Genomic DNA, 21,045 nt, shown 5'->3' on the forward strand with positions numbered 1-21,045 from the left:
AGAGGTTACTTTCTTCAAGCACAATATAATAAATACGCTGGTAAAAAAACTCTAAAAATGGAAAAAGCTATATTCAACGCATTCCTACAAAATACAATGTTTAGGAATGCAGTAAACAGTGTGACTCTGCTAAGAGGAGGAGGTGGTATTAGTTACTAAAATGGCATTGCACCTCCTTGAAATCAAACATACACTACCAGTCAAAAGTTTGGACACACCTACTCATTCAAGGGTTTGTCTTTAGTTTTACTATTTGTTTACATTGTAGAATAATAGTGAAGACATCAAAACTATGAAATAACACTTATGGAATCATGTAGTACCCAAAAAAGTGTTAAAACAAATCAAAATATATTTTATATATATTTGCCTTTGCCTTGATGACAGCTTTGCACACTCTCGGCATTCTCTCAACCAGCTTCATGAGGTAGTCACCTGGAATGCATTTCAATTAACACGTGCCTTCTTAAAAGTTAATTTGTGGAATTTCTTTCCATCTTAATGCGTTTGAGCCAATCAGTTGTGTTGTGACAAGGTAGGGGGGTATACAGAAGATAGCCCTATTTGGTAAAAGACCAAGTCCATATTATGGCAAGAATAGCTCAAATAAGGAAAGAGAAATGACAGTCCATCATTACTTTAAGACATGAAGGTCAGTCAATACTGAACATTTCCATAACTTTTAAAGTTTCTTCAAGTGCAGTCGCAAAAACCATCAAGCGCTTTGATAAAACTGGCTCTCATGAGGACCACCACAGGAATGGAAGACCCAGAGTTACCTCTGCTGCAGAGGATAAATTCATTAGTTACAAGCCTCAGAAATTGCAGCCCAAATAAATTCTTCACAGAGTTCAAGTAACAGACACATCTCAACAGCAACTGTTCAGAGGGGACTGTGTGAATCAGGCCTTTCATGGTCGAATTGCTGCAAAGAAACCACTACTAAAGGACACTAATAATAAAAAGAGACCTGCTTGGGCCAACAAACACGAGTGATGGACATTAGACGGGTGGAAAATGTGTCCTTTTGTCTGAAGTCCAAATGGGAGATTTTTGGTTCAAACCGCCGTGTCTTTGTGAGACGCGGTGTGGGAGAACGGATGATCTCTGCATGTGTAGTTCCCAACGTAAAGCATGGAGGAGGTGTTATGGTGTGTGGGTGCTTTGCTGGTGACACAGTCTGTGATTTATTTAGAATTTAAGGCACACTTAACCAGTACGACTACCACAGCATTCTGCAGCGATACGCCATTCCATCTGGTTTGGGCATAGTGGGACTATCAGTTGTTTTTCCAACAGGACAATGACCCAACACACCTCCAGGCTGTGTAAGGGCTATTTTACCAAGAAGGAGAGTGATGAGTGCTGCATCAGATGACCTGGCCTCCACAATCCCCGACCTCAACCCAATTGAGATGATTTGGGTTGGGTCGGACGGCAGAGTGAAGGAAAAGCAGCCAACAAGTTCTCAGCATATGTGGGAACTCCTTAAAGACTGTTGTAAAAGCATTCCAGGTGAAGCTGGTTGAGAGAATTCCAAGAGTGTTAAAGCTGTCACCAAGGCAAAGGGTGGCTATTTGAAGAACCTGAAATATAAAATATATTTTGATTTGTTTAACACTATTTTGGTTACTACATGATTCCATATGTGTTATTTCATAGTTTTGATGTCTTCATTATTATTCTACAATGTAAAAAAAAAAGTAAAAATAAAGAAAAACCCTTGAATGAGTAAGTGTGTCCACACTTTTGACTGGTACTGTAGGTGCAAGTAGCACCCTGAAAAACTACATAGGAAAATAAATAGATGCACATAAATGAACAACTGGCAACATTCTGTGAAATTGCGAGTCAAAAAACACTGTAATCAGTGTTTATGAGGATGAGTGGCAGTAACTTTTGTGTCTGCTTCACTCCCTTTAGGAAGTTATTCCTGCCACAGTTCTAATGAGTGGATTGTTACTATTATTATTAGAAAGCTACATCTTGTTTGGAAGCAGAATTCATGGTCCGAGATTGCTTCCATTCAAGAGATGAGTTACAGCTACTGGGCACTTGCAGGGTGGCATAAAAGGTGACATGGATGGCAGTTCCTTCCCGGCTTCTATAACCTATACCGAGTGGAGAAGGTGGCCTGTTCTTTAATCCTTGATCACAGTCAAAGAAAACATACAAGTAATAACAATTGGGTTCGGTTTCCCAGACACAGGTTAAGCCTAGTCCTGGACTAAAAAGCATATCCATTGAAAGGGTTTTTCAGTCCAAGACTAGGCTTAATCAGTGTCCGGGAAACTGGCGCATAATGCTGTAAATGATGAAGGGATGAATGGAAGAAAAAAGAAAACAGTCCAAACTAGGGGTTAGAAAGTTATTTTCAGAGGAAGTCCTTTAGTCAGAGCTACACTCACTCACTCAGTGGATAAATTAAGGTAAAGTGAGGAGAAGTCCGGTTCAGGAATATCAGTGCTGGTGGTTTGTTGGAAGAGTAGGCTACTCCATGCTGTAGTTGGCAGGCTACTCCATGATGGCTCTGTAGATCACAGGTTCAACGTAGTCTCCTCTGTACCGTGAGTTGATCACTCTCTGCCTCTTCGACTGCTGGATGGCCTCCTTGTCCTCAAAGATCCCATCGAAACGCATGTCTGACGCCTTGGACTGGAGAGAGACCGGTGCAGGGCACACACAGAAGATGAAGATTGCTTTATGGTCCATTGCCACAGGAAGAAGACTCATTAACAAACATGCTGGAGAAAACAATTCCGTCAGTATGATTCAGTCAGTATGATTCAGTAGACTCAGCAGTCCTTAGTATAACATCTGAGAGTGAGAAAGTTAGGAGTTGATGATACACAGTTAATGTACAAAGGTTTGCAACTTTGGAGTCAGTATAATGGATAGCTCACAGATAGCCAACAGGACAGCTCTCAGTACACTCACCAGTCTTGACTTGACTCTCTTAGGCAGCTCCTCATCCAGAGTATAGACATCATCTCTCTTGGCTGTTAGTTGTGACCCATCTTCAAATTCCACCTACATCAAACACCATCAATGCCAAAATAACTACATTTTATGTCTCTCATAAAACCAAACAATGGTATCATCACAGACATGTAATGTATTGCAATGAGTTTTTTTTAATAGGTTTTAAACAATCTGGACAAACGGAGCAGATCAATTAGACTGCAAAGCACTATATGATGTAAAACTGTATAACCTCTATCTGGATAAGGTACATTGTAGCTGAGGGTGAGTGTGAATAGTGTTGCAGTACCTGGTACATTTGGATGACGTGAGCAGCCACAAACTTGGCCCCATAGACCAGACCATCTGTCCACCGGACCTGCACCATCTCCCCCTGTGGTGGGGGGCCTAGCTGGGCACAGTCCCGGCCCTGGCAATATAAAACAACCATCAGATACAATCCTATAAACTAACAATTTAGCAAGCACCAAAAAGCAATCACACAATTTTAACCAATGTGTGGTACATATTGTATAAGAAATCTATAAACGAATAATGAACAGCTTATAAACCCTGTCATGAATTACTGACCACAATTTGGCACCACACACACTCACACCACACCCACACGTTAGTCTTCTTACCACAATGTCCTCGGGAAAGAGGTTATCGCTAAAGGAGCCGTCATCAAAGTTGACCTCATAGAACGTCTCCTTGGACAGCTGCACCACGTCACACTGGTAGTAGCGGCCATTTCTGTGCTTACAGATCACCCTCCTTCCCACAGTGAGCTCATGCATGGCTGCTTTGTTACGCTGAGAGAAGAGATCAATCATTCATCCGGATTAACATCAAATATTTGGACCTCTTTGGACCGGAAGCACATGGGCATACTTGTGGGAGTATGTGGGAGTTTTCACTTTAAAATCTAAAACCTAGTCATGTTTATACAATACACTGGTGAGCGCAGCCCTGAATATGTAGAATGTTTAGAAACTATAAGGTAAAGTATCAGCAGAATGATGTAACCAAGTCCAATAAGAGGCCTTTAGAGTCCCCACTGTCTGGTGTATAGCTTCCCCTTTCTGAAACACAGTCCTAAATATAAAGTAAAGTACAACTGATGTATACCTCTGTCTGAATAGGGCCCTTGTGCCGGCAGCAGGTGACATAGACCACAAAGGGCCACTCGTCTGGCTGCATGAGGACCCCAGCAGCCTGGGCACAAGTAGGGTGGTAGGCCGTAGGACAGCGGCCATGGGAACACTGTACACAGCACCCGGACGTCTTCTTCATCCGCTTCTTACAATAGTAACATTTCTGCACAGCACAGATAACAATAAGACCATGCTCAGAGAGACAGGAAAAGGAAGTCCCACAGGGAAAACTAGGCCTATACATCCTGTCAAACTGTATACAGTAGTAGGCTATCAACATCCTCTAGAAATACAACGGTTGACATGATTCCTGTCAAAGGGCTAAATTCAGAAACAAGGCTTTGGCAGAAAGAGAGCTGCCATTTGTCATATCCTGCCTGAAGCTCTGACTGACTGGGATTCATCACAAACTCACCTGACATTCTCTAAATACCCTAGTCTCTAGTCTAACCTTGTAGTAGATGACAAGCTGAATTACTGTCACATGCATAGAGGTGGATGTGCCAACCATGTCTTGTAAAACCAATAATAAATTACTTTGACATAATATGCTGAAGAAAGGATATTCAGCCACTCTCCTTTATTCAAAGGTCCTTGGAAAAGGTTCTCCTCTATTCATGCACCTTGGTTGGAGAGCGAGGTAGTGACAGAGTCATATCCCTTAGCACGTAATAAATGTTGACAAAAGGCTTGGGCGGTATCCAGATGGTTATACCGACCTTGTGCTATATCGGGATATTCGGTCATACCGGCACTGAACACAAGGGGCACTATTTAAAAAACAGCCTTTGTAATCCGAAGGTTAGCAATGCTAAGAAGTACATGTCAAATCTCATTGAGAATGCTCACTAAATGCTAACGAGCGGATTGAGAACATTTTATACAGTCTCTGACCTTAACTATTTGCAGGACAGACATCCCAGCTCATAAAGTAGTAACTCTAAAATGCTACTCACAGAATGCTGCACGCACAAAACAAATATTAGACAATAAGGCTCTTGATCCAGGAGGGGATTCTCTGCTCTCGGTTTTGGAAGAAGCTAACCACTTAGCTAGATTGCTAACTAGCTACTAAATTAGCAAACCAAATGCACAACTGCAGAGCATTTAGCACATTTTAGACAGGTAACTTAATAGTTATAAGATATCTAGCTGGCAAACATTTAGTTGTGAATTCCATACTGAAACTAGATCACCTGGCGCGTGCTGCACAACAGTGACTCACAAGGTTCTGGTCTCTCATCGTTGTTTGCTTGTAAACAAAAATTATGTGACAGGTGAAATTAAGAACACAATCTTCTTTACCTCCTAATGTATTGCACAAGTTGACTAAAGGTATTTACTTAAAAAAGTAACTACAAATATTTAAATGTATATATAAAAATAAAATACATTTACAGTATTGAAAAACCCTCCCATGGGTATTTCCAAATACCCTGCTATACTGTATACCACCCAAGCCTATTGACATGTACTGTGTTTAACTCACCAGTTTAAACCTCTGTAGAGGAATCCCACTCAGATCCACAGGGCTTCTCTCAGTGATGTTCACAAAGCGAGCCTCCAACACTGCTACTGCACACAGCACATGGACCCACCTACAACACAACATGTCAATACACAACATCATTAGTGGCTTATAAACTAAATGTAAACCCAGTAAATATATTTCAAAAGAACATCCAACTATGTGAACAGAAGGGTACATAAAGAGATCAGTAAATGTTCAGTGTGTGATTTAGACTAGCCCACTCCCTGATATAAGGGGATCTGTCTGGCACAAGGACTTACTTGTTGTTGTTGGCTTTCTGCAAGGCACCACCCCTCAGCGAACACAAACAGCAACTCTACAAGGAGAGCAAACTGTCAACTACCATAATCCCAGTTATGTAAACATACATACAGCCAATGGCAAGGTGTGGTACCTGCTACCTGATGACCAGTACCAGTCAGTCACATATCATTAGAAGAACACTACAAACACTACTGCCAGATCTAATGACCGTTTAGAATACTGCAAAGTTTGCAAACACTACTGGCAGTCAGTGCCAGCAACATATACTTGGGTCAGGTGAGGTCAGACACAATGAACAGCCACTTGGAGGTGTTGTGATGTGTTGTGGAGACACTGACCTCAGTCATGGAATTGGCCTTACAGCGAGCACACTTCCAGTCCTTAGTCACACTCTCTGGATCCACGCCATAACAGCCTGGAAACACACAACCAAACAAACACCATTACCTAAGTGGTTAAATGTTGTCGCCAATGAACCACAAGGGAGCATAGGTTGCATAGTGCATACTCATTTAACTCCTCTTAACCTGCTAAAGTAGAGTACTGCTCTTACCTGGAATGATGGGGTTAACTAGAACCGCCATAGGCCAATGACGTTCGATTTTGTTAAGAAATAATCTGCCAAAAAAATACTAAAGTCCTGCTACTTCAGACTTTTCCTAAATATATTTTACATTGCTCAGTTGTCTGAATTTTTTCAATCATAAACAGAAAAAGTATTAATATTTTTTAAACAGCTATTACTAACTTAAGGGACCATGCGTCCCTCTCCTTACTGAATGAATGTCGTAAATGGATGAATGGGCGATAGAAACTGATAATTGTGCATGTGACGTCCCAATTTCATTTGAATGAACTGAATGATGAGAGTAAAAGAGGATGATTGAATTTAGAACAGTAGTGTAATGAAGCATTGTGTAGTGTGTAGTTCACAATGGCAAGCCGAACCAAATGAATGGATGCACTGACAGCATTGCAAATCCTGCAGAATTTAGATGAGCTGGAGTCAGATCGAGGATCGGATATTGAGCTTGAAATCCACGTTGCTGCGAAGAGTTTTCATCTGATTCTGAATTGTCTTCTAGCCTCTGCCTCCGATGCCTGAGCCTAGCCACAGAAAAAGCAGAACAGGGCCAAGGTAGACGCGTTTGGGTAGAAAAGACTGACAAGCGCGCAACAGGAACAGGAACATTCTCAGAGAGAGCAGGCCCGTCACCTCACGCAAAGAGACAAATTGCCAGCGGACTCGACAGTTTTCTTTGTTTATGTGACATTCAGATGTTGCAGCACATTAGAGATTGTACTGTCGCTCATGCTCACAGAAAAGGAAACAGTATGTGGGACATGTCTATGGATGACCTCAAAACATTTATTGCACTCTTGTATGTCCACGGGGCATACGGGGGGAAAATATTGATGTGGAGTCATCATGGTCCGATAGTTATGTGGTGGACTTTTTCCAAGAGACCATGCCACACAACCGCTTCAGAGAGATTATAAGACACCTGCGTTTTGATGACATAAGACCAATACGTGTGCAGACGGAGAGGTTCGCCGCCGTCTCACACACCTGGAAAAGTTTTATGAAGAATTACATTGCTCGTTACTGTTAACTCTAAATGACACAACGACTAGGTTCCAGTTTAACAATGTTTACTTCACTGTATCTCCATGGTACATAGTTGCCATTACACTCAGGCCCGGTCCAACCAGGGAAACCTCTGCACGGCGCTCTAGTAACAGAGTGAGAGCACAGTAATAACAGAAGTATAGGGATACTTAAAACATCAACTTCACAGTTACAAGCCAGGAGAGAACATAACTGTTGATGAGCAACTGTTCCCAACCATAGCTCGGTGCCATTTTACCCCATACATGGCCAACAAACCGGACATATTTAGAATTACATTTTGGTTAGCCGATGATGTCGAAGACAAGTAAGCTACATGCTCAATGGTTTTCCATATTTGGGGAGAGATGAAACCAGGCCAGCGGGTGAGCGACTGTCTTGAGACTAGTTGAGCCTTACATGGGTAAAGGCAGAAATGTGACCACGGCCAACTTCTTTACATCAATTTCCCTGGCAGACAAGTTGATTGCAAAGAAGACTAGCCTGCTCAGAACAGTGAACAAACAAACAGAGACGGGAGCTGCCGCCCTCTGCACAACACAACATACCAGCGGCGCTGTACTCCATATCAGTGATGGAGAGTGGTAAAGCAACACTCACGGTTTACAGATGTAAAATAAAAAAACTGTTTGAGATTATTTGAAAGGTGCTATACAAGTTTTAAAAAAATATGCATGTGTAAATATTATCTCCTTTTATTATATTACATTAATATTATTGTTATTATTAGCATTATTATTCCATATCATTTTAACCTTTTCTATTCTATGCAATACTGTAGGTTGGTGTGGATATACTCAACCAGATGGCAGACTGTACTCTGTTAAAGAAGGTACTCCTCGCTGGTCTCTTGCGGTGTTCTACAACGTGCTCAACATGGCTGCCATCAACACGCATGTGTCGTACAAGCAATGCCTTGACAAGATATTCAGCAGGAGAGATTTCATCATGGATCTGGCATGTGAGCTTCGTGAGAACCACATGAACGCCAAGAAAGCAGCTACAGCCATCAAGGAGGCAGCCAACGAGTCCACCAAGCAGGCAGCGCTTCCTTCCACCCACTCGGGAAAAATACACAATATCATGTTTGCAGGCGCACACGAAACAAGTCCTATGAAAACTGTGTCCAGTGCAACTGATTTGTTTGTGGGGCCTGCTCACACAAAGCCCCGAAGCTGTATTTCCATGTATTTATGCAATTCATCCTATATAATTGTTCATACACATTTATAAAGCTTTGGTGCTTTTGTTTAGGCATATAGCAAATAATTTCACCTGCACCTTACTTTCTAATTTGAAGAAGCTGTAACTGAACTGCATTACTTAGTATAACTAATTACATCTACTAATTAAATTGATCAAATGTATTACACTGTAATGTTTTTATTGTAAGGGAAAGAAAATGGCCTATACCTTTTTCAGTAAGACTTTATAGAATTATACTAAACATATCCTGACTATCTAAACAGATAACTATTGTTATGTTTTACATGGATATATTTCCACAAATATTTATTAATGTAATTCATCTTTTACAATAGTTTATGCACACTATTTATCAAGTGATAGTGCTTATGTTTGCACACCTTGCCGGTTGATTTGCATCTGATGTGTATGCTAAAGGAGATGCCTGGCAACGTTCTCTAGTGGGTACTTATAGGCTGAAAGGTCCAGAGGTTCTAGTGTTAAAAAGGGGTGGCGTGCTGGGTAAGTAGTACTGACTGGTGTGTACGCGGACGCTGCAGTGGGAGCAGCTGATGAGCAGGCTGGTGCCGTCTGGATCCAGGTGAGGGGTGGTTGGGGCCGGGGCTCCAGGTTCCTTCTCCTTAGCGCCCTCCTCTGGCTCCGTGGTGGTGGTGAAACACATCTCAGGGATTAGGGGCTTGGTTCTCAGCCTGCCTCCAGGCAGCACCACTGGAGGGTCCGTACCGTCATCAGCACACTCCGTCTGCAAATGAAACAAATCATATTTAGCAACTCTTGGGAGGACAATAACTCTCATTCAAATTGTTTAAACAAATGATTTTCTGTGTTTGTCTTCATCAGCACACTCAGTCTAGCCATGGCTAGAGGAAGGGACAACGTAATACAGCTACTCAGACAAACCTGAAATAACTATCGCTGTACAGTATATCAGAACTGAGAAGAGGAGCATTGGGGAAGGTACTAAAATGACAAAAACTTCTCCCCTGAGACAGAGTGAAAAAAGGGGGAACTGAATCACATAATAGGAGTTTTCCTCTCAGAGAAACCCCTGTAGATTAATGACTGACAGATTACAAGACTTTTAGAAGACTAACTTCCCAAATCCCCTGCTGAGTGTCTCCTCCTCGGCCATTGGTGATCTCTCTCTCTCACACACACACACACACACACACACACACACACACCTCCCTCTCCTCACCTGCTGGTATGCCTGGAAGAGTGAGCACACCGAGCAGTATGGGGCCTGGAGGCCCATGCAACTGTTGTACTCCTTCTCTTTCTTCAGGTTGGGAGGCCTATTCTGCCACAGGTGGGCCAGGGGCTTGGCCCACGACTCTCCCTCTAACCCATCCTCCTCTAATGGGGGCTGCTCTGGCAGCTCTTAAAAATACATCAAAATAAATATATTTTAGAGTTAGCACATTTCATATCCCAAACGACTTACAGAACTGTCGATATTGACAGTGGCCCATGAAAGAAATCTAATCCAATCCATCAAGCTATATGCTCTAATCCCCTGAGCCATTGGAACCAAATAGACAGTTATGAAAACACACAGACAAACTACTATCATGCCATCAAGAATGCCAACATAGATATGAGTGAATGATGCATCCTCACTTCTAATCCATGGAGGAACATGCCTGACACTGCTTTTCTACAAGTCATCATATCCATTGCTTAGTTAAAGGAAGCCTAACTGGGGCTAAACTATGTGAGTGAGGAAGTGATATTTTAACTTACCCTCGTCACTCATGTTGTCCTTCATCAGACGGTGGTGACAAGGCAGCTTCCCCAGCTTGCTGGGCACAGCGTCATCCTCCGCTCCCTCCTCTGCTCCCTGGTGGAAGAAAAGGGGTTAGCAACATAATCATTAGCGCTGCTTCATTCAACATGTACAGTACATCTGACCTCAGAACAAACATGATAAAGCAAATCCTACAGACGGAGGTTGAGTGAGATGTGATGTTTGGAGTCCACTCCTCTCACCTTGCTGTCTTCCGGTTCCTCTCCTTCACTATCACTACTATCGTTTCTTCTCTCCTCCTTGCCCTCCCTGGTCTCTCCCTCGCTGTAGTCTCCCTTAGCGTAGCTGTGGACGTGCAGCACGTCTGCAGGGCTCAGGGTCCTCTGAAAGAGCTGGTAGACAGGGCTGGAGCTGCTGGCTGGGTGGGAAGGGCTGGAGCTGCTGGCTGGGTGGGCAGGGCTGGAGCTGCTGGCTGGGTGGGCAGGGCTGGAGCTGCTGGCTGGGTGGGCAGGGCTGGAGCTGCTGGCTGGGTGGGCAGGGCTGGAGATGCTGGCTGGGTGGGAAGGGCTGGAGCTGCTGGCTGGGTGGGCAGGGCTGGAGCTGGAGCTGCTGGCTGGGTGGGCAGGGCTGGAGCTGCTGGCTGGGTGGGCAGGGCTGGAGCTGCTGGCTGGGTGGGCAGGGCTGGAGCTGCTGGCTGGGTGGGCAGGGCTGGAGCTGCTGGCTGGGTGGGCAGGGCTGGAGCTGCTGGCTGGCTGGGCAGGGCTGGAGCTGCTGGCTGGCTGGGCAGGGCTGGAGCTGCTGGCTGGCTGGGAAGGGCTGGAGCTGCTGGCTGGCTGGGAAGGGCTGGAGCTGCTGGCTGGCTGGGAAGGGCTGGAGCTGCTGGCTGGCTGGGAAGGGCTGGAGCTGCTGGCTGGCTGGGAAGGGCTGGAGCTGCTGGCTGGCTGGGAAGGGCTGGAGCTGCTGGCTGGCTGGGAAGGGCTGGAGCTGCTGGCTGGCTGGGAAGGGCTGGAGCTGCTGGCTGGCTGGGAAGGGCTGGAGCTGCTGGCTGGCTGGGAAGGGCTGGAGCTGCTGGCTGGGTGGGAAGGGCTGGAGCTGCTGGCTGGGTGGGCAGGGCTGGAGCTGCTGGCTGGGTGGGCAGGGCTGGAGCTGCTGGCTGGGTGGGCAGGGCTGGAGCTGCTGGCTGGAGGCTTCACATCCTCACTGGGGCCGGCCTTCTCTGAGCTCTGGGGGGAGGGTTCTGGGGCCGCTGGTTGGGTTGACTGTTTGTTAGTCTGTGGCTGAGACTTAATTGGAGTGGATTTAAGAGAGATTTTGGCTTTCATCTGAAGTGCTAGCTTTCGGCTGGCGTTTGTGTTTCGGTTGGTCTTTGCGTTGGGTGGTGGCTTTGTTCGCTCATTTTTAACGTCTTCTGGCTTTAGCTCTGAAATAAACAAACAACATGAAAAACTGGAGGCACTGTCTAAATCAGTGGTATTCAAAGCCGAGGAACTGCAGTGGGGTTGACAATTTTTTTTTTTAAAGGATGAGTACAGATTATTGTATGGGACAATATACAAAAGGTATATTGAAGGTTATTTGTGATTGTAAAAATAGAAATTTACTGATTTTAAGGTTGAATACCACTGGTCTAAATTATCTCCCTCATAAACCACATTTCCATCCACAGTTTTCATGCGGGTAAAGTCATACGGTATAAAAAAATTTCACGACAGCTGTGGTGTAAACAGGTAGTGTCGGTACAATTAATAAATGCAGACAGAATTTGTTTGTTCGACATGGTGGGATCTTTTTGTGTCGGTCAAATTAATTATGCGAGAAACACCTTTATGCGCAAATACTGTCACGCGATGATATGGTGTGTGGTCCTCCCACTACGACTCGGAAAACTATGCAGTTTATTAGGCTACAGATGAAATAAGTTATGATGAACTTCACAGGGTGGTGAAAGTGCAAGGTGATCTTGATGCTCCTTTCCAATAAATATTGGGGGTCTTATTCTGGTGACACGATTGATATTTGACTGCAGTTTGACAAATAATATCCATAATAATCTCATCATGTAGACTAGCCTACCCGCAAGCTGTTGGCTAGAACACACGTGTTTGTGTGACAAAACAAATCGGTAGAGTTGAAAACGCGATGGAAACACATCAAGCTTTAGATTTCTATTCTGTACATAAAAAAGTACATTTTGTGTGCACTACGTCATCACACACCACTGGTGGGAAAATGCGCATATTTTCTTTATGCAGATTTTGAATATTTGCATGAAAATCTGTCGCCAATTGGATGGAAACCTAGCTATAGTCTAACAAGTCAATATGCAGTAGACTAGTGTCAGTGACTGTTTAATTGTTTGGTGGCATAGTTAAAGATGAACTGAGCTACCTTTGTACCCCAGTACAAATATTGTTTGATTGAGGTACCTTTGTGTGCCGGACTGAGTCCCTCCTCCTCCTGGCCCAGCTTGGCTTTCTTCTGGTCCACCTCTCCCTCCTCCTCCTCCTCCTCAGCCTGCTCAGTGTCTCCGTCCTCTGCTGCCTCCACATCTCCTCCTCGCTGGCGCTTCTTCCCAACCTTCGGCTTCGGGCTGCATTGGACAGAGAGAGAGGAACCGTGAATGGTAAAAAAATAAAAATACAATGTCTCTTTTGAGAAACTTGCTCAAAGTGGTGACCAAAGCCCAGGATGAATGAATGCTTTTATGAGATAATTAAAGGGGAAATCTGCAGTTGAAAAAACAAGAAAACAGACACCACGCCACTTGATTAGGTGAACAGCTGAGGGATGGGGTTGGAGAAATGTAACCACTCAAATTCAGCTATGGATGCAAGGACTGACCATCCATGAGATCAAAAGTATAGTTTACGCTATACCCTATATTAGTAAGGTATGACAGTTGAACTAAGCTTATGAGGCATTTATAAGTTATATTCTTCAAGAATCACTGGGTATATATAATTAATTAAAAAGTAAAACAGTTAATGTAGCAATCACAAATTGCCCCTTTAATATAGATATAAATATACACTGAGTACAAAACATAAGGAACACCTGCTCTTTCAATGACAGACTGACCAAGTAAAAGCTATGATCCCTTATTGATTTTACTTCTTCAATCAGCGTAGATGAAGGAGATGAGACCGGTTAAATAAGGATTTTTAAGCCTTGAGACATGGATTGTGTATGTGTGCCATTCAGAGGGTGAATGGGCAAGACAAAATATTTAGGTGCCTTTGAACGGGGTATGGTAGTAGGTGCCAGGTTAACCGGTTTGAGTGTGTCAGGAACTGCAACATTGCTGGGTTTTTCACGCTCAACAGTTTCCCGTGTGTATCAAGAATGGTCCACCACCCGAAGGACATCCAGCCAACTTGACACAACTGTGGGAAGCATTGAAGTCAACATGGGCCAGCATCCCTGTGGAACGCTTTCGACACCTTGTAGAGTCCATGCCCCAACGAATTGAGGCTGTTCTGAGGGCAAAAGGGGGTGCAACTCAATATTAGGAAGGTGCTCTTAATGTTTTGTACACTCAGTGTATATGACGTTACACCAGCTGGCGACAATACTACACTACAGTAAAGCATGGACCTCTTCTCCTCCTGAGTGGTGGTGCCTGGGGTATTCTCCTGGTCAGGGGCCTCGCTGGGGCTTGGACACTCCTTCCCAGGCTCCGTCTTCTCTCCCTTCAGGAACTCAGCAGCCTCTGGCGTGGGCTTGGAGTGGTCAATAGGAGTGTTGTCCTTCCCTGCCTTCCAGGCCTTGTAGCGGTCTGGTTGGAACTTCCTCACAAACACATCCATGGAGATCTTCACCATGTCCTTACGGCACGAGCACTGGGGGAGGAGGGAGGACAGGGATTGGTCATGAGAATATTACACAATAAATGCAACCAATTTGATCTAAAGCAACTTACGGTATGAGTGCATACATTTTAGTATGTGATCCCTGGAATTGTACACACGACCATACAAACTGAGTAACACAAGACCAACCACAGTTCACACTAAATAAATGACTTGGTTTAATGCATACTATGTGTTCATTCATTTAGTTGTACATACCAGTGTGGCTATTTTGCCATAATCGATCCATCGCTGTGTGGCAAAGTTAGTGGACTCAGCACAGTTGAAGCCGTGGTTGAAACCAGCGTGGTAACCGAATGGGAAGGTCACTATGAACTGGCCTGCCTCCTGGGTGATCTAAACACACAACAGACACAGCGTCAGACCGCCGGGTTTGTATTTTGTTGCTGTATCCCAACTTTGTGAAGAAAAAAAAAATATATATATTAACCAGAAAAGAAAAAAACTAGTTAATCTATAGGCAGACACATTACATGACATAGTACCATCAAAAACAGCTGAATCATGCCACTGTAACAATCTACTGTATATCTAGAAAAGTTTAGGTTGGTAAATCTGATAACATCTTGTCATTGAAGAGCGGTCACCTTCTCAAATGGTATGCCATATTTCTTCAGGATGGAGGGTGAGATAAGAGTCATTTTATGGCGCAGGAAAGCTTCACAGCTCTGAGCACTCCCAGGAAAGAACCCTGCATGAACAGGAATCAATGACATTAGGAATTCTGCTGATCACTGTCTGATAATGTGTTGACATGAAGAATATTGATAAACAATGAGCAGTGTTTCCCCTAGGATTCTTTTCAGCAGCGTTGGAAGAGTTGGCGGGGGGTGGGTGGGGGGGGTTAATAGGGTCTTCCAAAAATATATATATTTTTTATGCGCAGCTGCTAAACGCAAAAAGGGGAAACTAATGAGGAATGAGGATCAATTAGGAAATTCCTTTCCACCATAGGAGGCTGGTGGGAGGAGCTATAGGAGGACAGGCTCATTGTAATGGCTGGAATGGAATGAATGGAACGGAATCAAACATATGGAAACCACATGTTTGACGTCATTCCATTTATTACATTCCAGCATGCCTCCTCTGCTCCACATACCTTTAGCGAGGCGCTCCAATCTCTTCCCATGTTCAGGCGGAACAACATACCTGCAGAGAGACAAGAGTACCGATGTAAATGGTAGTCAAGATGCTATGTGTTAGGTAAGTAAGTAAATCAAGTAAGGCTTCTCCTAGCTAGAGCGGCCCATAGGGTAGGAGTTTCTGTAGCATGAAGCAGCTTGATGTACAAGTAAACCTCCTGGACAGGACACTAGTGTTGGGATTACATACAATAACACACACTCCATTTGTAAGCTGTAAAATAGACATACGGTAAATATCTATTGGTATAACTTCACTGAAACGTGTGTATGGTGTTTTTTTTATCTGTGCAAAATACATCAACAACATTTTACCAGGACTTTGGCTCTCCAAAGTGCAGGTAGTTGATGCTGTAGAGATCCATATCTTCAGTGTGCCAGGCGAAGGTGCTTTTCCACATGCCAAAGTACAGGTAAGCAGTGTTCACTCCTTTTATCTTGATCCCACTCTCCCTCTCCACAGTGTCCAGGATAGTGTTCAGATGACCAATGTTCCACTCTGTCACATCCTAGGAGAGATAGAGATGGAGAAGAGAATGTTGGTGAGGGTAAGGAGAGACATTGACATTTCAACTCTAGGTTGTAAGTTCAAATCCCAAGTGAAGCCAAATGCGGGCTGTGCTGTTAGGCAAACCGACAGTGTGTGTGTGTGATGATAGGAATAACTCACTGGGTCGTAGAGGGTTCCGTTGATGTCCGCTCCATAGAGAGGTGGGTTAAAAGTCAGGTTCTTCCAGAACTTTCTCTCCAGCTCCTCAAAATCCACATAGCGGGGATTACAGAACCTACAATGACAAAGGATGATTAGATGTGACAAACAAAACTAATGACATCTTGCAGTGATTTCAGAACTATAGCCAGTTACAACCATGTATACCTGTTACAATCGTTTCCATTTATTTGAAGAACAGCACAGATGGAAAGTTTGGTAACAGAATGACAGCACAAACCGTCATGTGTTTTTGTAAAAATGTCAGTGAAAATTGTTAAAACTAGTCCTTGAGCATAGAGCTGTATGGTTTGTTTAACTTTGCAATTATTGAGTTTTGTTTGGCATACATTTGAAAGTGACAAATCTAAGTCTCAGCATTACCCCGTTACCATGGAATTACCCATAACAGTACGAGGGCTCACTTGTCTGTGTTGGCAGTCTTGCGGAACTCTCGGACAGTCATGGGTTTCTTCTGGATGTTGTACTGTGTGAAGAGACCTGACTGGCCCGACACCACCTGCTGTATAGGAGCAGGAATCACCAGGTCATCTATGTCATCATAGGTACGTCTAGGCTTCCAGTCTTTGGGTGGAATAACCTGGAAAATACATACCAAACATAGGATTGTGTTAGTCTTTATACAGAGTGCATTTTTCTCAGAACAGGATATAGATAGGCCTATAGATCTTTGGTTGCACCTCGTCTGATGTTGGTTAAGCACCTTCTACTCCTCTCCAAACAGGATATAGATCAACATTAAAAACACAGGGGAATAAATGCTTATGATCTTCAGAAAAGTAGACGCAAACACACACACAGACACACACCTTAGCCATTCCAGCTCGGTGTGCTCCCTGTGACTCCATGTAGGCAATGTAAAGGCTGAAGTCCTTAAACTCTTCCTTGGTAGGGTGAAAGGTCATGATCCTGGAGCCAGGAGTCTGCTGGGACGCAGTGTCTGTCGCCATCATCGAAGAGTCGCTCTGATCTGCAGACACTGGACAAGAGAACACATTTGTTTTGATCAGATGTATGTGTTAATAATTTCTCTAAAACTTTTCATCACATAGAAAATGTTGCAACTACTTATAATTGGCCTATGTGTGGTGCAGTTGATAACTAACAAACAGATGTTTTAGAAATGTTCTAAACTAGCCTAAATCGTTCTGGTAGACTTGATCACCTTTCGCCCCCTATAGTTAAAGCACAAAGTTAATCCTACAATGGTCACTAACTACCGTAAACACATCACTGCAAAAAAATAGCAATACACAAACACAATATATACATGTTTTTTGTGGGACTGAGGGGCTAGGGAATAATAATGTCGTCGTAATTACTTCAGACTATAGCTAGCTAATATCAACAGCTAAGCTAGCTAGCTAGTAGCTGGCTAAAATATCAACAACAAAAATCTAATTCAGTCGGCCAGTTAGCCAACGACGTTGCTTCGCTCATTGATGTCCAGTAACCCAATCTAATTCCAAATATTTACCTCCTTCGTGAGAGATAGCTAGCAGCGTTAGAAGCTCTCTAACTTATTTGTCGAACCTTTCGTAATAGATTACAACAAAGTTTATAACATGCTAATGTCACACTAGCCAGCTAACGCTAGGTCTTTGATAAGTTCCTGCCCACCTGCCGATTGTGATTGGACGACATCATGATTAAAGTAATTCCTAAGTTTGTGATTGGTTGAATGCCAAGTCATTTAAGGACAGGGCCCAGTGTCACTTAACGCCCGGAAAATATCTAGCATTAGCATGTTACCTTACACACCTGCCTGTATCATACCTCTGATTCAGTTATTAATGTATAGCAATGGTAAAGTAATAACGTAGGATCATGCCATATTATACAAACATGTTAAAGATAACAATGGAACAGAGACAACTTTGAGAAGCAAGTAGGCTAGCTAGCTTGCTAATGTCAGTGTAGCATAGCTAGCTAGCTAATTGCATGCGCAATTATTTCCAGCAACATAAGTTACTTAAAAGCACACACGTTTTAAAGTTTGAAATATTACCTTACAAAAGCTGACCGAGTAATGAGTGAATGCTCGCCCCAAATCTTCAAAAGCAGAAGATGATTTGTTCACAAATCACCGTGGGCAGGGAAGAGACCTCCATTACTCCAGTGTCGTACGCATGCTCAGTGTGTTTGTTTACAAGGATGAAGGAGGGCGTGTTCCACGCTCTAGCGAGACTAATCAAAATGCAGTATTTTGCTATGACTCTGCCTTATTATACCACCCAGGCCCTAATATGCAAAATGTAGCCTTCTTAATACGTTATAGCTCATTAAAAAAGTGTATCACTAGCTTTCCCCATTTACCTATCCCATTTCTCTTTACAAATACCACATTTTCTCCAGCACAAATGTCATACTTCAAAATTGTGAAAGTCATAGTGTATCATATTTTGCAATATGATGTTAAAATGGCCAGCATTGGTGTTGAATGCCAGTATTGATGTTGCTTCATCCCTTAGGACAATTATTTTATTATACAGTACATGTAAATTGCATTTTCCGGGCACTGACTTGTCAAACTGTTATTCCATTAGGTCTGAACAATGTGCAACATCCTACTGATCACAATTCTAGTACCTACTGTCGAACACAATGCAGTGTATGCCATTGTGTGACTGATATTCCAGGGGTTCTGTCAGGACAGTGGCTGAAGCACTATGTTCAGGCTGTCCAAGGACATAGGAGGCCCTAGCTGGAGGGGTATCTTCCACCATCTGTTCCACTGGCAGTACCATGGAGGGATGGGGGGTACGAGAGGGTACAATGTGTGTGGGCTGTGTATGTGTGTATGTGTGTGTGTGTGTGTGTGACATGCAAAGTCCTCCAAATATATATATATATATATATATATATATAAAAAGAGACACACGACCACATTATATATAAAAAAAACAATTATTCAACTTTATTAACATCAAAGTTTTTGCGACATTTTTTCCCTCTCCCTTTTATTAACAAATAGAAAACAGATTGTGTATACAACAGACTGAACCCCTACGGCACTATTCGAAGACGAAGTGAAATAAATCCTTGTTTTTGCAGTCCGTCCATCCGGGCCCACTCAATCTAAATTCACCTCACTTTGCAATCCTATAGCCTCACTTAAGAGAGAAACGCTTGACTATAATGTAGAGATCCTCCACCGTACATTGATGCTGCTTCTTTGTATTACAGGAGATTGTCCTTCTGTAGCAGAGTGAGGAGATAATACAGTATATTACAGCAGTTATACCATGGATGTAGAGTCAGTGACAGTCAGAAGAGAAGTTCATCTGGGTTGTTGTCAGTTATCTGCAGGGATGGCCAGTCATGGGGAGCTAGGTCAGTCGTATGCCAATGGACATGTCCAGTTCATAGATCATAGTTCAGAATCAGCAGGGTAATCAGAAATACATGGATGGATAACTGTATGTCTGGTCACTCGAACACTTCTCATTGGAGGGGTGTTGTCTGTGATGTGAAGCTCTGTATATCTGTTGCTCCAAACCAGGTCTAGCTTGTCAGATCAGACCAGACAGAGCCAGGGTCCAGTTCCTCTGTGCCTTTTGGGAGTGTTGGTTTGGTTCAGTCCACCTCAGGCCAGGCTTGGACAACTAGGGTGCTGTTACAGGACAAACACCTTTTCATGAACCGGTAGTTTTCTTTATTTCTTTAATTGTGTCTGGAGTTTGGACTTGAGCTCTTTGAGCGACAGGCATTGAGAAAATCACAGTAAACAGAATCTGTACATTGTAGATTATTCATCAAACGTCATTAAGATTAATCTATTCAGTTTTTATAAACATAGATGCGTTTATTTTATAGTAGTTCACTAACTCTGGTGTACATGTGTTTGATCTCTTTTTGGGGAGATAGCTGTTTTTGTAAAGTACCAGGAAGTGAAAATGCTTATAAAAGTTGTGTCCCCCATATCCCACTGAATACGACCAACCAGAGAATAGAGAACTTTAGAATATTATAATTATGGTAAAAAATTAAATTATTATTAGCAGCTCTGAGTATGCGTAAGTGTCCAGTATTAATAATAACTCGGAGCATGTTTAAAATACATGTCCCTTGTGTAAAAAAAAAAGAAAAAAAAAAAGATACAAATTATGATTTAAAAATATGACTCATTAAGACATACAATAACCAGTGTATAAATGATTAGAAAACAAATTCTAAATAATAATAATAATAATAACATACTTATAATGGGTAATAGTAATGATATTAATGCATAATAAAAGCTGAAAAATAAAGTTTGCCATATAAGCAGGTGGAGGAGGCAGAAATAGTGTTTTTATGGCGTGTGCATTAGCTATAGAGACATCAGAATGAAGTATACTGAAGCTTTTTAGGTTCTTTTTTAGTAGTGAAGGGTTTTAAAGCAGGTTTATTGTGCCAGTCAGTCCAGGAGTACTGCTCCACCTGATTGACGGTCGTCCAGTCGGACTTGTGCTCTCTCCCACTCCTCCTCACTTCTCTTCCCCTCTTCCTCCCCCCTCTCCCCTCGCCCCTCCGGCAGTTTCTGGACAGTATGGATATAGCTCAGAAGGGACACACGGGTGGCGCTCCTGAACCCCAGGAGTCCCAGTGCATTCTGGGAGTGGTTATTATGTTGCATAGTGGTCAAAGCTTCCAAGGTACTCTAGAGCTGCCCTGTAACACAACTGGTACTGGTCCTGGGAGGGGAACAGAGGGGAACAACATCAGAGTCAGTCAACAGGTGAGATCTACTAGAATATAATCATGGTACCAATTTCTCCTGGGAGAGTGTTTGTATCAATGCAAATAAATTGTTTTAAGTTTATTTG

At 43.1% G+C, this 21,045-nt stretch overlaps 3 protein-coding genes across 18 annotated transcripts in view; all 3 read right to left on the minus strand.

Moving 5' to 3' along the window:
- Positions 1-1,692: 1,692 nt before the first annotated feature.
- LOC121532968 (lysine-specific demethylase 4A) lies at positions 1,693-14,871 on the minus strand. Its single transcript, XM_041838745.2, has 16 exons — positions 14,851-14,871; positions 14,564-14,701; positions 14,091-14,335; positions 12,923-13,086; positions 10,739-11,916; positions 10,493-10,589; positions 9,948-10,129; positions 9,266-9,491; positions 6,252-6,328; positions 5,910-5,965; positions 5,608-5,716; positions 4,093-4,281; positions 3,606-3,776; positions 3,272-3,391; positions 2,938-3,030; positions 1,693-2,655 (listed from the first exon to the last, which is right to left on the minus strand). The coding sequence occupies exons 1-16, from the start codon at positions 14,869-14,871 to the stop codon at positions 2,515-2,517; spliced, it is 3,207 nt and encodes a 1,068-aa protein (XP_041694679.2). The 3' UTR covers positions 1,693-2,514.
- LOC121533905 (lysine-specific demethylase 4A) lies at positions 14,787-18,366 on the minus strand. The gene is made up of 7 exons (XM_041840244.2): positions 18,246-18,366; positions 17,047-17,216; positions 16,642-16,817; positions 16,178-16,292; positions 15,823-16,016; positions 15,465-15,514; positions 14,787-15,056 (listed from the first exon to the last, which is right to left on the minus strand). Exons 2-7 carry the CDS (start codon positions 17,188-17,190, stop codon positions 14,935-14,937), a joined length of 801 nt encoding a protein of 266 aa, XP_041696178.1. The 5' UTR covers positions 17,191-17,216; positions 18,246-18,366; the 3' UTR covers positions 14,787-14,934.
- Positions 18,367-19,125: 759 nt separating this feature from the next.
- Positions 19,126-21,045, minus strand: part of ptprfa (protein tyrosine phosphatase receptor type Fa) — a 331,026-nt gene continuing 329,106 nt past the window's right edge. For all 16 annotated transcript variants that reach the window (XM_045205467.1, XM_045205479.1, XM_045205478.1 and 13 more), the window contains one exon: positions 19,126-20,913. In XM_045205467.1, coding sequence (XP_045061402.1) covers positions 20,845-20,913 — 69 coding nt within the window. In that variant the 3' untranslated portion in view covers positions 19,126-20,844. The remainder of the gene's footprint in view (positions 20,914-21,045) is intronic.

Source organism: Coregonus clupeaformis, chromosome 20 (genome assembly GCF_020615455.1).
Source record: "Coregonus clupeaformis isolate EN_2021a chromosome 20, ASM2061545v1, whole genome shotgun sequence".
NCBI lineage: Eukaryota > Metazoa > Chordata > Actinopteri > Salmoniformes > Salmonidae > Coregonus > Coregonus clupeaformis.

Bases quoted from the DNA above. Each gene is read 5' to 3' on its own strand.
- LOC121532968 (XM_041838745.2), bottom strand. From the start codon at position 14,871: ATGATTCAGCTGTTTTTGATG. The intron at 10,130-10,492 runs GTAAGTTAAAAT...TGTATTTTTAAG, and splicing joins GGACAACATGAGTGACGAGG to AGCTGCCAGAGCAGCCCCCA. The intron at 2,656-2,937 runs GTGAGTGTACTG...GTCTCTCTCCAG, and splicing joins AGAGAGTCAAGTCAAGACTG to TCCAAGGCGTCAGACATGCG.
- LOC121533905 (XM_041840244.2), bottom strand. From the start codon at position 17,190: ATGATGGCGACAGACACTGCGTCCCAGCAGACTCCTGGCTCCAGGATC. The intron at 16,818-17,046 runs GTGTGTGTCTGT...TGTATTTTCCAG, and splicing joins ACCGAGCTGGAATGGCTAAG to GTTATTCCACCCAAAGACTG. The intron at 15,057-15,464 runs GTATGTGGAGCA...CTGTTCATGCAG, and splicing joins ATTGGAGCGCCTCGCTAAAG to GGTTCTTTCCTGGGAGTGCT.